At 47.7% G+C, this 16,313-nt stretch overlaps 1 protein-coding gene across 11 annotated transcripts in view; it reads right to left on the bottom strand.

The window, feature by feature from the left end:
* Window positions 1–16,313, bottom strand: part of STAMBP (STAM binding protein) — a 93,466-nt gene that overhangs the window by 15,176 nt on the left and 61,977 nt on the right. For all 11 annotated transcript variants that reach the window (XM_033949453.1, XM_033949452.1, XM_033949458.1 and 8 more), the window contains 2 exons: window positions 13,100–13,212; window positions 3,579–3,678 (listed from right to left, as the gene is read on the bottom strand). In XM_033949453.1, the coding sequence (XP_033805344.1) occupies window positions 3,579–3,678; window positions 13,100–13,212 (213 nt within the window). The remainder of the gene's footprint in view (window positions 1–3,578; window positions 3,679–13,099; window positions 13,213–16,313) is intronic.

Here is a 16,313-nt window from a genome sequence, read left to right as displayed (position 1 = left end):
GATAATTTATGACAAACCCTGGCAATTCCAGCACTAAAATGATCATTCTGCCCCTTTCCAAGTGGTGCTTTACCAACCAATCGTCCAAACAGAGAAACACACGCATCCCAAGACTGCATAGATATGCTAAATTACTTTGTGAACACTCAAGGTGCTGACATGAGGCCAATAGCAGAACACAGTATCAATAGCATTTCCATACAACAAATCTCAGATACTTCCTGTGACCTGGATGTATCTGTGTGTGGGTATAAGTATCCTTCAGATCCAGAGAATATAACTAGACTCCTTACCCTTTTGGAATGAAGGAGCCTAAGGAAACCATCCTGTCTAGGATGGAAAACATCCTCCTGTCTTCTTTATGAGCAGGAAAGACTTGGAATAAAAGCCCTGCTCTCCTTCCTGTGGTGAAACAAATGCAACCACACTGAACTGACTATAAGAGGGAAGAGAGTTCTTTGTAAGTTATTTTCCAATGCTTCCAGCTTAATCTTGATGCTCTTGGTAGGTAGTTTGGAGGCCAATCCATCAATTGAAGATTAACAGGATCTCAAAATTTTTCTGATGGGTGTATCTGTGGTTATGAATGGTCCATCTGTTTGCAAAAAAATATTGCTTTTGTCCTACAGAAGGTTATCCAGAATTGATAAAGGGACTGAAGCTATATTCTTTTGAAGACAGTCAAAACCCCAACCCCCGTTTTGGCCGAGACACAGGCTGGGACTTTTGGGTCTTCTGCTGTCTGGAATAAGTGTGAGAACTCTGTCTAGGCTGAAAGCAGAAGGGTGGAGGATACCTACATCTTTGAGAGTAATAGGATCTCTGTTGCCCTCCACTCTGATACCTACTAAAAAAGCAAGTCAAATCAGGTCAGAAGTGGGCCAGGAGAGGGTGTAAAGAGTCACGGTGCTGTTGCTTGAAGAGAGTGGCAGCCTCCTGCACTATCTCTGAAGAGATTATTTCAGTGGCACAACATCACAAGGCACATCAGCAAACTCTTCCTGTTTATCTTATCTTGGGTCTGAGGCCCTTAATACAGGCAACAATACAGAAGAAGCTCTCAGTGCTGTATCAAAAGTATCATAGGCCACATGGACCATGTATATTCCAGACTCATTCCCTTTGGTTACTAATGAGTGAAGGTTCTTTGGCTTCTGTCTAGGAAGAGTGTCCACAAACTCTGCAACACTGCACACAACCCCTCTCAAGTACGTACCTTTGAAGAGCTAGTACAATACTATGCAGGATGTAAGCATAGTATTTTGATGCACTATTTTCCCAAAAGACTCCAATATGTGAGCCTCCCTCCCAGGGGCCAATGAAGATTTGTACTCTGCTTTTTTGAGAGCAGATTTGACCACCATGGGAATAGTGAGGAAGCTGTTGCTTCTTGAAACATAAGAGCCTTCTGGACCCTGACATACTTATTAATAGGAAATACATACAGCAGAGCTGCCCATATTCTCATCTGTAATCCTTCAAGATTCTCTGTTACAGCCATGAGAAGGAGAGGTTGCATCAAGGAATTAAAGATACCCACTGCTTCTGCCCTGGACTCCTCAGTTTCTGAAATGGTATAGCCTGAGGCATCTCCTGAACAAAATCAATGAAAGAGAACTCTCCTGGTGGGGAGATCTGTCGGCCTCTCTCCTGAGAAGCTCTTTGGTTTTTCATCAGAATCCCAGGAGTGCTATGACTCACACTCAAACAAAAACATATGTCATTGAATTCCGAGCTCCTGTAGTGCACTGGCAATGATTCCTCCCCTGAAGCACTGCAAATGAACACTGAACCCCCTCTGTGTTCCTTTCAAGCAGAGCACAGGTCTTGAGTATTAGCTGGTTCTCATTTGCCCTCAACATCAAGAAAAGTGAAGAAGCACTCTGTCTGCTCCACAAATTTCTGCATGAGCTGCTCTCCCAAGGCCACAATTGACAAAAGCATGGCTATCACAGTAACACAGTAGGAATGGCCACATCCTGAAGAGTCACTTGGAATGTATCAGAACTGGGGTCTGAGTCCATGGAAGCTGTCGTATCTTCTCTGATGGCAGGGAGGATGAGCAGACCTCATCTTGAAGGTGCTTCAAGGACACTGGTGACCTTGGTGCCTCGGTGCTGTCAGTGCCATGCTTCGAGGGGAAGCGATGCCAAGACATACATTTGATGTTGTGCATTACACTCCTTCAATACAGATGATAGGAATCAGACTATGATGGCTCCCGGTGGGCTCTAACAATGCTTGATGTTGAGGGTGATCGAACTCTTAATCACACATATGTGACAACTTAGCAGTCCTGCTTGTCCTTGGAGAAATAAGTGGCTCATATCTTCTAGTTTTAATTTTCCTTTAAGACATTTAGATCTCAATTTTTTGATATAGATGCTACACATAACTTTGGTAGCCTGCATAGACTGCTTCCATCCTGTCTACATCTTTTCAGAAGTATGACTTTGTAAATGGACATATTTTAGGATGAGGTTTCAGCAATCACCTCACCAGCAGAAGCATGCATCCAACCATCCCTTTACATCTGGCATTACCATATTATACAGTTCTGTTAGTCTGAGATGATCAGATATGATTATCCTAAAGTTATCTCCCCTGGTTAGTGCACAAAAAGTATATCAGGTACTGCTCCCTTGCACTGCTGCATCCTAGAGTCATGATTCTGCACTTTTTTTGGGTTAAATCGTAACTGCCAAGCACTTGAGGGTGTCTCATTCTGTCCACTCTGCAAGAGAGCAAACTTTTCTTACCAAGGGGCTCTACAATTGGCCTGGTGACCCCCACAACCAGGTGGGTTTTCAGACTATCTACACTGAATATGCATGAATTTGAATAAACAGTGTCCCAACTTATGCAAATTAATCTTATGCCTAATCATTATCGATATCCTAAAAAGCCAACTGCTAGTACTGTAAGGTCACAGGAGCAGCACTCAGAAGACCTCCAAAGCAGCAGTTATCTTTTCTGAATTCCTTGAAGGAAATGCCTACATCCCTGTGAAAAATTCAAAACTTCTACTTTTTTAAAGTGTCTTTCTCCCTTAACATATTCCTCATGGGAAGTGTGTCTGTGTGTTTCTAGTGGTCTGCAGTCAAAGGACTGAGGGTACACAGAAATAACAGGGTCTCATCACAATCTGGGGGTACTTTTCACTTCATATCAGTCTGTGGGAGAAAACTGGGTACATGTTAAAGCTGTGTATGATGGCTCACTGACGGCAGCTGGATATGGAGGGGCAAGGAGATGATCATGGAGGGGCAAGGAGATGTTAATGTCATAAGTAAGGAGATGATCACATTAATTTTCATTTGGGTTTTACAAAAAAACTAAATTTTGCAAGCTTACCCACAGACTCCATGTTCTCCTGCAGTCTGGGACCCAGTTTTAAAACGCTATTTTCTCCTCAAATCTCAGGCAGAAGTGCATTTCAAAAGGAGTCTCTGGCTGATTCACTCTAATTCCAGCAGCTATAAAAATACAGTGCTCTAACAGCTGAGAACCTGATTGTTTCTCCTATAAGACACTCCTTACAAAGGCACATGAGGGATTCTGAATTTAAGGATACTCACACTGAAAAGAGGTGGGTCTTTGCAATGTGGATGAAACCCTTTTTGTCTACATGAAGAAATCTCTGTCATGCCATGCTCTGTCAGCTTAAAGAAGCCTGTCCTAAAGAAAGAAAAAGGCAGAAATAATGCACAGCATGCTGTAAGTCAGGCACTAGTCAACTCAATATTCAAAAACCACTTATATACCCAGCAGCACTGATTAAATAAATGCTTTAAAAAAAAAAAAAAGAGGGTAAATCCACAGATAAATTTGGTTGTTCTAAATACATAGAATGGCCAAACATATTTGTCTGTGAAAGAGGAGGAACAATGGAAAAGCAATACATTCAACAGCAAAATTCAGCCGATGATAGTATAACTTAGATGTCTATATGCTGATATTCACAAATAGTAGGTGGTATTTCTAACAGATGACTAGATATGTGGATTAAGTGTTGTTGAAAACTCTAAACAGATATTTATCCATTAAGAAATTACGCAACAGCCACACCACCCAACTTTCACCTATGCCCAGTTCCAAAGAGGCAAACGCCCACAGCAAACTAGCACCAAACAGCACAGTTACTTACCGTAACAGGTGTTATCCAGGGACAGCAGGCATATATTCTCACATGTGGGTGACGTCATCTACGGAGCCCCGATGCGGAAGCATTTTCAAGCAAACTTGATTGAAGATTTAAGTTTGCTCTGCTGCTCCACGCATGCGTGCCTTCCTGCTCCACTAGGGGGGCATCCCCTCGTGGTCTCCAGTTCACTTAACTAGCAAAGAAGCCAACCTCGGGGAGGTGGGTGGGTTGTGAGAATATATGCCTGCTGTCCCTGGATAACACCTGTTACGGTAAGTAACTGTGCTTTATCCCAGGACAAGCAGGCATGATATTCTCACATGTGGGTGACCTCCAAGCTAACTGAAAAGGGATGGAGGGAAGTTGGCAATTTAAGCAAATAGATTTCGTAAAACCGATTGGCCGAACCGGCCATCGTTCCTGGACAGTGAGTCCAGACAGTAGTGGGAGGTGAAGGTATGAACCGAAGACCACGTGGCAGCCTTGCAGATTTCCTCAATGGGTGTGGACCTGAGGAATGCTACGGAGGCTGCCATCGCTCGGACCTTGTGTCCCGTTACTCGACCATGCAGCGCGAGACCAGTCTGAGCGTAGCAAAAGGAGATGCAATCGGCCAACCAGTTGGACAAGGTGCGTTTGGACACTGGGTGACCTAACCGGTTTGGGTCGAAGGACAAAAACAGTTGTGGGACTTTCCGGTGTGACTGAGTGCGTTGGAGGTAAAAGGCCAACGCTCTCTTGCAGTCAAGAGTGTGGAGCACCACTTCTCCGGGGTGAGAGTGGGGCTTGGGAAAAAACACAGGCAAGACAATGGACTGATTGAGATGAAAATCAGATACTACTTTGGGCAAGAACTTTGGATGGGTGCGGAGTACCACCTTGTCGTGATGGAATACCGTGAAGGGTGGGTCCGCTACCAGGGCTTGTAACTCACTAACCCGCCGGGCGGAAGTGAGCGCGAGCAGGAAAATCACCTTCCAAGTGAGGAATTTTGGATGGCATTTGTTTAGGGGCTCAAATGGAGGTTTCATTAGTTGAGCCAGAACCACGTTAAGGTCCCAAACCACCGGGGGAGGTTTGAGAGGAGGGTGGACGTTCAGAAGACCCTTCATGAATCGAGAGACTAAGGGATGGAGCGAGAGGGCTTTCCCTTCCAGGAGCTGATGAAAGGCCGCAATCGCACTGAGGTGTACTCGAATGGAGTTGGTCTTTAGGCCGGAATGAGATAATTGAAGTAAATAGTCAAGGACCAGAGGGACGGGGACCGACACCGGGTCCTGGCTGTGGGAGGAGCACCAGGTTGAGAATCTGGTCCACTTTTGGGAGTAGCAGGTTCTCGTCGAGGTCTTTCTAGAGGCCTCCAATATCTCCTTGACTGATTGAGACACGGGGAGAGCAGTCAGGGGGAGAGAAACCAAGCATTCAGATGAAGAGATTGAAGATTGGGATGTAACAGCGAACCCTGACCCTGTGATAGTAGAGAGGGAAACAGAGGCAGAGGCAGTGGATCTCTGACACTGAGTTGAAGTAGAAGGGAAAACCAAGGCTGGCGTGGCCAGCGAGGGGCAATCAGGATCAGGGTGGCTTGTACTGTTTTCAGGTGGACAAGCGTCCGCAGTATCAGAGGAAACGGCGGGAACGCGTACAGGAACCTTCCCTCCCAGTCGAGGAGGAAGGCGTCGGCCTCGAGCCGGTCCGGGGAGTACATCCGGGAGCAGAAGAGAGGCAGCTTGTGGTTGTGGGGGGATGCGAAAAGATCTATTTGAGGCGTCCCCCACTTTCGAATACCTGTCGTAGGACCTGAGAGTGCAGTGACCACTCGTGTGGCTGGACGAGGCGGCTGAGTCTGTCCGCCAGACAGTTTTGTTCTCCTTGTATGTACACCGCTCGAAGGAAGGTGTTGTTGGAGATTGCCCATTTCCAGAGGCGCAGGGCTTCCCAGTAAAGGGGCCAAGACCCTGTTCCCCCTTGTTTGTTTACGTAGTACATTGCTACCTGGTTGTCGGTTCGGATGAGAACCACTCGGTCGAGGAGCAGATGTTGGAAAGCTACAACTGCGAGATAGATGGCCCGAAGCTCTAGCACGTTGATGTGGCAGCGACGGTCTTCTGCTGACCACATCCCTTGAGTGCGTAGGCCGTCTAGATGGGCTCCCCAAGCGTACTCCGACGAGTCCGTGGTGAGTATCTTGCTGTGGGGTGGGGTGAGGAAGAGCAAACCTTTGGAAAGATTTGAAGAGTCGGCCCACCAGCGGAGCGATCGTTGCAAAGAAGGCGTCACTGTCACGGGGCGGTCGATCGGGTCCCGGTCTTGACGCCATTGAGAGGCCAGGGTCCACTGAGGAATTCTCAGATGGAGGCGGGCGAAGGGTGTGACGTGGACGGTGGAGGCCATGTGGCCCAGAAGAGTCATCATCTGCCGAGCTGATACCGAGGTCAGCAGGGAAAACCTTCGACTCAGACTTACTAACGCCTCTAGACGCGGAGGGGGGAGGAAGGAACGGAGGCGAACCGTGTCCAGCGTGGCCCCGATGAACTGTAGGGACTGGGAGGGGCGTAGTTGGGATTTTGGGAAGTTTATCTCGAACCCCAGACTTTGTAGGTAGGTAATAGTCTGTTGGGTCGCTGAGATAACCGCTTCCTGGACGGGGCTTTGATCAGCCAGTCGTCCAGGTAGGGGAATACCTGGAGGCCCTGGGAGCGTAAGGTTGCTGCGACTACCACGAGGCACTTGGTGAAGACCCGAGGTGACGATGCTAGGCCGAAGGGGAGGACACGGTATTGTAGGTGCCAGTCCCCTACCTGAAAACGCAAGAACTTGCAGTGAGCGGGGTGCACTGGGACATGTGTGTACGCCTCCTTCAGATCGAGGGAGCAGAGCCAGTCGCCCTCGTCGATCAGGGGGTAGAGGGTCGGTAGGGAAAGCATCCGAAATTTTTCCCGTACCAGAAATTTGTTGAGGCGTCTCAAGTCTAGTATTGGGCGTAGGTCTCCCGTTTTTTTCGGTACCAGGAAGTAACGGGAGTAGAAGCCCTTCCCCCGTTGGTCGGGGGGAACCTCCTCCACTGCTCTCAGGTGAAGTAGGTCTCGAGCTTCGGAGAGGAGTAGGGGTAGCTGCGTCCGGTTGGGAGGGCAATTCCTTGGGGGGTTGTCCGGAGGAATGGCCCGAAAGTTGAGAGAGTATCCTGATGAGATCACGCCAAGGACCCATGCGTCCGACGTGACTTGTTCCCAGCGAGGGTAAAAGGCTTTGAGGCGACCCCCTATGGGAAGGAGGCCTGGGACTATGGCGGAGGGGGCCCGCCCCCTTCCGCGTATCCCATCAAAAGGACGGGGATGGTTTGGTAGTCGCAGGCGGTTGGGACTTGGGTAGAGCCCGATAGTGGGCCTGCGGGCGCCTGGGTGGAGGCCGCGAGAAGGCAGGGGTGGATTTTTGTGGGTATCGGCGCGGAGGGGCCCTGAACGGCCTGGACGCGGTCGGTTTAGGCTTTTGCCGGACGAGGTAGGCGAACGAGCGTTCGTGTTCGGAGAGGCGTTTTGTAGCCGCCTCGATAGTGTCATCGAACAGTTCTTTTCCCACGCAGGGGAGGTTAGCTAACTGGTCCTGCAAGTTGGGGTCCATGTCGACCAGGCGCAGCCAAGCTAGTCGGCGCATGGCGATAGCAAAGGCTGCCTCTCTGGAGGAGAGTTCGAAGCCATCGTAGGCCGCGTGAAATAGATGGAGGCGTAGGTTGGAGAGGGACTCTAAAAGCAGGCCAAACGCTCCTTGCCGGGAGGCCGGTAGGTCAGTCTCAAAGGCTCTCAGTAGTCCAATGAGGTGTTTGAGGTAGGATGTGAAGGTGAAAGTGTAGCTTTGCACCCTAGAGGCCATCATTGCATTTTGATATAGTCTCCTGCCGAACTTGTCCTGGGTTCGGCCTTCTCGGCCTGGGGGGACCGCAGCTGAGACCCGGGATGGGTGAGCCTTTTTCAAGGAGGATTCTACTAGCAGCGACTGGTGGGAGAGCTGTGGTTGTTCGAATCCCGGGTAGGGTACTGTGCGGTACTTGGCCTCCATTTTGGAGGGTACGGCTGTGACCATGTAGGGGGTCTCCAGGTTCCTGAAGAAGGCCTGTTGGAGTACCGGGTTAGGTGGTAAGCGAAGGGACTCTCTGGGTAGTGATGGCATATCCAGCTCCGCTAGGTACTCCTTAGAGTATCTGGAGTCGGACTGGAGGTCTAAGTCCAAAGTGTGGCCCATGTCCTGGATAAAGCGAGTGAAGGATGGGCGGGATGTTCCCGGGGCCCCGTGCGGGGTCGGTGAACGAGACCTCCGTTGGGTGGAGAAGGATGGGGAGGCTTCCCTCGAGTATCGAGGTTCCTGCTCCGATCCACGCTCTGAGACCGGGGAAGCACTGTGAGAGTGTTCCGGGGTCGTCTATCTTCGGCGTCTCGAGGAGCCCCTTGGAGACGATGCCGGGGTTCGGGGTACCGATCGATGTCGAATCGGTGACCTCGACCCGGACTCCCTCGGAGAATACCTGCAACCTCGGGTCGGGGTCCCGGTCCGAGGGGGAGTTCGGAGGATGCGCGGGTTGGAGAGTGATAACTCAGCCACCCTTAGTGGTCCCGTACGAGGTGTAGGAGAACGGCCTTGTAGAGTTGGTGAACCTCGGGCCTTCTTGGAGGTACGGCGGTTCGAGGTTTCTGTCGTTTTAGCACGACGTTTTGCCCCGCGGCGGTCTGCGGAGGGAGAGCGTCTCGGGCGCCTCGGCGAGGAGTCCGAGGAGGATGGGATGCGGCGAAGCTTGCGCACTTTTCCCCGAGGTTGCTCGACGCGAGGCTCAGGCTGGTCTGGCACTTGCGGGGTCGAGGTCGAGGCCGATTGTAACTGGGCCATTGCAGCGGACAGCTCTGACGAGATCATCGCTCGGAGTAGGTCCTGGAAGACGGGCACGGACAGCATCGAAGGCATGTCCACTGCCTCGGTGCACTCCACCAGGGGCGACCTCGTATCAGAGTATTCCCGTGTGGTGGAGGCACGGCCCGAAGGCTTGGAGGGCTTAGTCGGGGCTGTAAGCATGGGGCTTCCGCCATGCGTCGACGGTGTCCCCGAGGCTGGCTTCTTCGATGTTACGGAACCTGAAGAAGGAAGAGGGGACTTACCCGGGGCCGAGGCTTTCTGCTGTCCCGAGGGCTTCGGATTCGGGTCTCGGGGCGATGCCGAGGTATTCGGGGCCGAGGTTAAGGCCGGGGCCGACCTCGAGGCCGAGGTAGAGGGTTGGTCCGGGGCGAAAAGGTCCGCCATGCGGGCTTTTCTTCGACGGAGGGCCCGGTTCTGGAAAGTAGCGCACTGGGGGCAGGAGTCGGTTGGATGAGCCGCCCCCAGGCAGAGGATGCACCGGCAATGCGGGTCTGTGATGGAAAGAAGCCGCTCACACCGGGTGCACTTTTTAAAGCCGGTCAAAGGCCGGGACATAGAATCGAAAGTAGCCGCGGCTCGAGTAGCCACGCGGCCACGGGGACCCGGAAGCCTCCGGGTCGTCAAAAACGAAGCAGGAATCAAGTTGAAAAGTAAAGAATTCGCGCACAGCGACTTAATCAAGAAAAAACAAGAAAAAATTGCGGTGCTAGAAGGCAGTTGGGGCAGAGCCTGAAAAACACGACTTCTAGGCTCAGCGGAAAATTTTGAACTGGAGACCACGAGGGGATGCACCCCCTAGTGGAGCAGGAAGGCACGCATGCGTGGAGCAGCAGAGCAAACTTAAATCTTCAATCAAGTTTGCTTGAAAATGCTTCCGCATCGGGGCTCCGTAGATGACGTCACCCACATGTGAGAATATCATGCCTGCTTGTCCTGGGATAAAATATTATTTCAGTACCAATTCTAGATTTACATAAACTTGAGAGCCAATTCCAGGGCTTCCCAGTAGCTATGCACAGCTGAGAAACAAAGAAAAACCATATGGCATGTCCTCACTTTTAGTACTGCACACAGTTTTCGTTGCCGTATCTCAAAAAAGATACAGTGGAATTAGAAAAAGTTCAAAGAGCAACCAAAATGAGGAAAGACTAAAGAAGTTGGGGCTTTTCAGCTTGGAAAAGAGATGATTAAAGGGGGATATGGCTGAGATCTACAAAATCTACAAAATCCTGAGTGGTGTAGAATGGATAAGTGTGAATCAATTTTTTCCCCTTTCCCAAAGTACAAAAAAAACAAAACAGGGAACATTCAATTACATGGGAATGCTTCTCTAGTACACCCACCACGTCATGAAACACAAAAAGGTGCAGGATAAACAGTATAGCACACATGCTAAAAAAGCTAACACAAACTCCTCCCCTTGCTGACTTCCACCAATCCAGAAACCTTCAGGACCCAAAAAACGCCGCCCACTCAATCTGGGCATTTAATCCATCAGGCTGCACAGATTTTAACAGATAGATCCACCTTTGCTCTTTCTGCCACAGGAGGCGTCTCCAGTTACCACGGCGGGTGGAATAAACCACCTGCTCAATCACAGTACATTGTAAAGATCCAAAATCATGACAGGACTCCAGACAGTGTGCTACAAGAGGCTCTTCCACATGTCGAGTGTTCAAACAAGATCTATGCTCAATCAATCTGATCTTCAGCTGTCGGTATGTATGTCCCACATACATCTTCAAACAGGGACATACAATAATGTAAATCCGTGGACAGGCAGATGAAGCCATATTGATACCCCTGACGCAGCAAGAACTGGCGAAACGGGAGATTCCCCGTTGGGTACACGAGCTGCTGTGTTACTGTGCTTGGATTGAGACATATCTGAAGAACGAGAGCAGCTAAGTGTTTTTTTCTTTGGCCTAATGCTATGATTTCGGATCGCTGTGCCTTTGGGCCCTGTTGCCACATTTTTTCACGTGTGGGGTTGCATACCCCTGGTGCATTTGAACATTGACTTTGCAAGCTATTATAGTGCTTTCTTCACTCTACCGGTTTGTTTGTGTAGGAGTGTGTGTGAAGTGGAGTTTTTTTGCCAAATGAAGCTGAACTGAGGCTTTTTTCTCCACTTCTTTTGTTTTTTTTGGGTTGAGTGTTTCTCCTGCTGTGGTTGGCTGGGTGAGTGTGTGTTTAAGCCTTTTAGCGTTGCTGAACATGTTCGTTTGTTCTATGTGGGGTTGTGTCTGAGTTATTTATTGGGAAGATGATACCCCCACAGGAACTGAGAGGATTTATTTGGACAACTCTACCATTGTAAGGACTTGGATTGCTCCATATGGAAGAGCAGGAGGAGGAGGTACCAGCAGTAACACATACACAATTATTCAGCAGAGGGAAAAGAGCAAGTGAAGGCACATACATAAGGGGGGATGAAGCGTATACGTGTGTGATATGCCAGGGAAGGGACACGTGTCAAGTGTGTGTGGATGTACCATGGTTTTCAACTCATGAAATGTTCTTCATTGACAGCCTACAGATTTTAACTGACAAAACATCTTTTTCACGGACATACATTTTATTATTGCCATTTTATGTACAACTTGGCATACTATGCTGAGATATAACCCTTGCATTAGGAGTCTTTGGGACTATGTCTTTGCCAAAGGATTGATGCATGGTTGCAAAGGCCTGCTCCTTCTTTGCCCTGTGTCAGTTTCATTCTACCTCGCAGAACCTGAACTAACAGCACCAAAGATTCCTGTTGCTACTTTCAGAGTACACCCTTAATATTATGAATTATTTGTTTGGATATTTTGGCTATTGGGTTTTTTTGTTGATGTGATTGACTGTCAGTACATTTATTGATGGCTGGCAACCAAGTATGTACCACCTTTAGCTGCGCTACTTGCAATGTTAATTGTTTTGTTTTCCCTTCTGTTTGTAACAGGTTTAGACACTGATATGTGAACCAATTGCTGTCTTTTCAAGCAGTGCGCTTGTGGGAGAAGCTTTCCAACAGTTTTTATTTTATATGTTGTTTTTTCAGTGGCAGGTAAAAAGCTATTTACAGTAGAATCTTGGCTAACTGGCATTCAGTTAACCAGCACTCTCAACCAACTGGCCAGAAACTGTTGGCCAAAAAAAAAAAAAAAGTCTCCCACGCTCCTCAGACAACCTCCAAACAACCCCCATCCCTCCAGTCCCTGAAGCAGTAGGCAGACACAAATCTCCCTCCCTCCTTCCAGCCCTCGAAACAGTAGTAGCAGCTAGTCCTGACAACCCCTCTCCCTCCCTTTTTGAAGGAGTAGCAGCAGCAGCCAATGAGCAGAAGAAGCGCCCTAAACAGGCTGCTTCCAGCCAGCTCCGTCACTTTCGACACGGCAGAAGAAAGGCCCTGTCAGAGCTGGATGGAAGCAGTCCATTTGTGATGCTTCTTCTGCTCACCGGCAGCCACTACTCCTTCAGTAAGGGAGGGAGGTTGTCAGAATCGGCTGCCACTGCTGCTTCAGACCCGGAGGGATTGTCAGGACCGACTCTGCTGCTTCGGGGGCTGAAGGGAGGAAGGGGTGTCGTCAGGAACAGCAGCCTGCTGTTACAGTAAATTTTTACACAAACTCTCAATCAACCAGAATCTACAGTTATCCAGCATCCACCAATCCCTGTGGGTGCCAGATAGCTGGAGTCTACTGTATTTGAAGAATTTGTATTGCAAGTGGTACAATGATTATTATTGTTTACTGTTTATTTTGTATATCCCCAGTAATTTCTTATTGTGAATCACTCAGAACTGGTAGGTTGTTGAAGTATATAAATAAATAATTGTTATTATAAGGGGGAAAACCAAAAGGGAACACAAATCCAACCACTTTCATGATATCAAACACTACCTCAGTGATTGTCCAAACTCAAGGACTGTTTGGAGGGTAGAACATCAGTTTGGACCAATCAAATTTTATACAAATTGTACACTAGCTTGTCTCTCTCATACTCAAGGATCCTGGTCAGAAAATGTAACCCTCCAGTAATGCAAGATGCCTTTACTGTACTTACTCCTGGAATTTGGGCGAGCAGACGATAGCTATTGATTCGGCTAACATCAGTTGGTAGGAACAGTGCGTGTGCAGGTCCACACTGGACAAGAAAGCAGTCTGGGTAGGATGCGTCTATACATGGACATACAAAAGGAAAGATGAAGGGTCATACATGAAATTCATTTAAAGCACAAGCTACTCACACACAACTTTTTGCCATGCAGCTAGTCTTATCAATGATTATACCTCATCTTTTGTTATACAGGCTTCTATCCTGCCAAAGCTTCCCTAGGTGGTGTTCAAGGTGGGTTACAATTGACATTATCTCTAACATTCATTCTGGTATACAATATATGATTGTGAACAGTACTGTAAACCTAACAAAGATTGAGGTAATTTTGTAATACTGACATAGATTGAGAAAAATTTGTAATATTAATAAAATATTGAGACCCAAAATTCCCCACCTCCTCTTCCCAGGCAAAGAAAGGGAAAACAGTTTTAGCAAATTAGATCCCAAAGAACTTTGGCAGACCTCTGGAAAATCCAAAATCTTTGCCACCAGCATCTGAGCACATTCCTAGCCTCCCCGCTTTCCAAACTTCACTTTTGGTGGAGATACTGGAGAGGTTTAGAAGAGCTCTCAGCCTCTAGAGCTTCTACATCCAAAGAAAAGTTAGCAAGGTCTGTTTTGTATTATTTATCTCAAGAGTTTTATATAAAAGAGGGACTATGTTATTGCTTCAGAGATTAGACAGAAATGTCAGTGTGACACTTCTGAGTTGAGACAAATCACTTACACTTTTAGCTTTGTCCAGGCAGTAGCATCTCTGCCTTTTCAATTATTATTAGTAATAGTAATCATTTGTTAACCCTTTCACTCCTCTAAGTTACAGGAGCAATCTTATGAAAATCTTTTCCACAAGTAAAGGCTGTTTTACACACAGAAAAGGGCTTTTATAAAATTGCATGACAGAGTACACAAAGTGCAGGTAACATACAAGCATTTTTAAGCATGCAGGCTCAGCTGAGATGTACATGTGTATTTTATCTAATACATGAATACACACATAGATATTTAAATTTTCTTCAGAGCACATGTACATTTGTGCATGGGCTTTTGTATTTTGTTGGTGCTGGTTCCGAGAGCCTGTTTTATATAAAGGCATTTTGGCATCTTTTGGAACTTTTCAAATAGGCATGCAGTTATATGTAGCTTGTCAGTCCTGTTTCTGATTAGTGATGCCAGCATTTTTATCAACTTTGGTCTGTAGATGCCTTTCTAGGAACTAGGGCCAATTTTTTAGGCGCCCAAGCTCAGTAAAAAAATGCCACTTAAATGACATTTTTAACTGAGTTTCAAGGCACTTGGAAGATCAGCACTAGAATTGCACCTCCGTAGGTGCTTTAGGCTGCCTAACACCACTGTGGGAGTGGCTAATGCCGGAAGTGGTGTTAGGTGGCCTAAAGCGTCTACTGATGCGCAATTCACATCAAAGGTAGACATTGGTAATGTAGGCCTGGAAAACCCAATATGTTTTACCCTACTCCCACTTTCTCTTCTCAAAACATGTAACTTTTCCCCACCTTTCCCTTTTCCCCTCACTTTCATGTCTGTCCAGTTATGTTTTTGATGTCCACTCATCATTTTTAAATATTTATGACTTTTTTCTCTTTCTTATAATTTTATTGTTAACCGGCCAGATACCTGTTGATGGTCGGTATATTAAAAAGATAATAAACTTGAAACTTGACAGGTGATTTTAAAAAAACTGCACAATTAAGATTGATCCTTGAAAAATTTTTACCCTTCATCTCATTCTCACTGTCTCTTTACAATACTGATACTCTACCTTCGCCCTTGTTCCTCTTCTCTCTAGACTGGTCCACAACCAAGCTTCTTCCCAGTTTCCCTTCCCCCTTCCCCTTCCACTGTTATGACTCCCTTACTTCCCTTCCTGCTGATATTAACCATCCCCAATATTTCCCTTCTCCCTAAGCCTCTGTGCACTTTAACACTTCACCCTTCACTCTTTAAACCCACCGCCTCTCTTTTCCTCTTATCCTCTTCTACGCTCTAAAGATCCTACACTTTCTCCCTCTTATTCGGTCATCCCTTCTCTCCCTGCATGCACCTCACCTCACCCAGGTGCCCCATCACCTCTCCTATCCTCACCCACACCATCCTCCTTCTTCTCTTGCTTTCCGCCGGGGACATCAACCCCAATCCTGGTCCTCCCAACCAACTCCCACCTTATTCTCACAGTCCACCTTACACCTACAGGCCAACTGCAATACCACCAACCTTATTTCTATTCTTCTCTACCACCACCACCACCCCTCCCTGCCCTTCTCTTATGCCTTATGGAATGCCCACTTCGTTCCCAACAAGCTTGCCTACATACATGACCTCTTCATCTCTCGATCTCTCCACTTGCTCACACTAACAGAGACCTGGATCTGCCCTGATGACTGTATTTCAGCTGCTGCCCTGTGTCATGGAGGCTACCTTTTCTCCCACATGCCTCACCTCAAGGAGGAGGTGTGGGGCTGATACTCACAACCCTCTTGCAAATTTCAACCCTTTTTCCTACCCCAATCTCAGAGCTCTTCCTCCTTTTGAAGTCCATTCCATCCGTCTTTTTGCTCCCCTACCTCTCCAAGTAGCAGTCATCTACTGACCCCCCAATATGTCCGACTCTTCCTTCCTCACTGACTTTGACTCCTGATTCTCCTCCTTCCTCAAGCTCTCATCCCCTTCTCTCATCCTCAGTGACTTCAATATCCATGTCTCATCCTCAGTGATTTCAATATCCTTGCCCTAACATTCTCATACAATCTCCTGCTGTGCTCCACCACCCCTACACACCAGAAAGGACACTGCCCAGACCTAATTCTATCCCCCAACTGCTCAACCAATAACAGCCTTCCCCCCTCTGACTTGTTAACATTCACAATCAATTCATCACCCTAGCCCCCCAGATCCTTCCAATCGCCACCAACACATTCAGGAACTTTCAGGTTATTAACCCCAGAGCCCTCTCTACTGCTGCATCATCCCTCTCCTCAACTACTATATCACACAAGACTTGTCAACAAAGCAGTCCTCTTATAATTCCATTCTCTCCTCTGCTCATGTGATTCAAGGAATGGAGGAGGGGAGGCAGTTGAGAGCAGGTAAGCAAAGCCAGCAGGGGTGTCTCAATAGAAAATAAAAAACTTTTGAAACCTGA

Source organism: Geotrypetes seraphini, chromosome 6 (assembly GCF_902459505.1).
Source record: "Geotrypetes seraphini chromosome 6, aGeoSer1.1, whole genome shotgun sequence".
Lineage (NCBI taxonomy): Eukaryota > Metazoa > Chordata > Amphibia > Gymnophiona > Dermophiidae > Geotrypetes > Geotrypetes seraphini.
The sequence above is the reverse complement of the archived record's forward strand: the minus strand, read 5'-3'. Positions and strand labels throughout refer to the sequence as shown.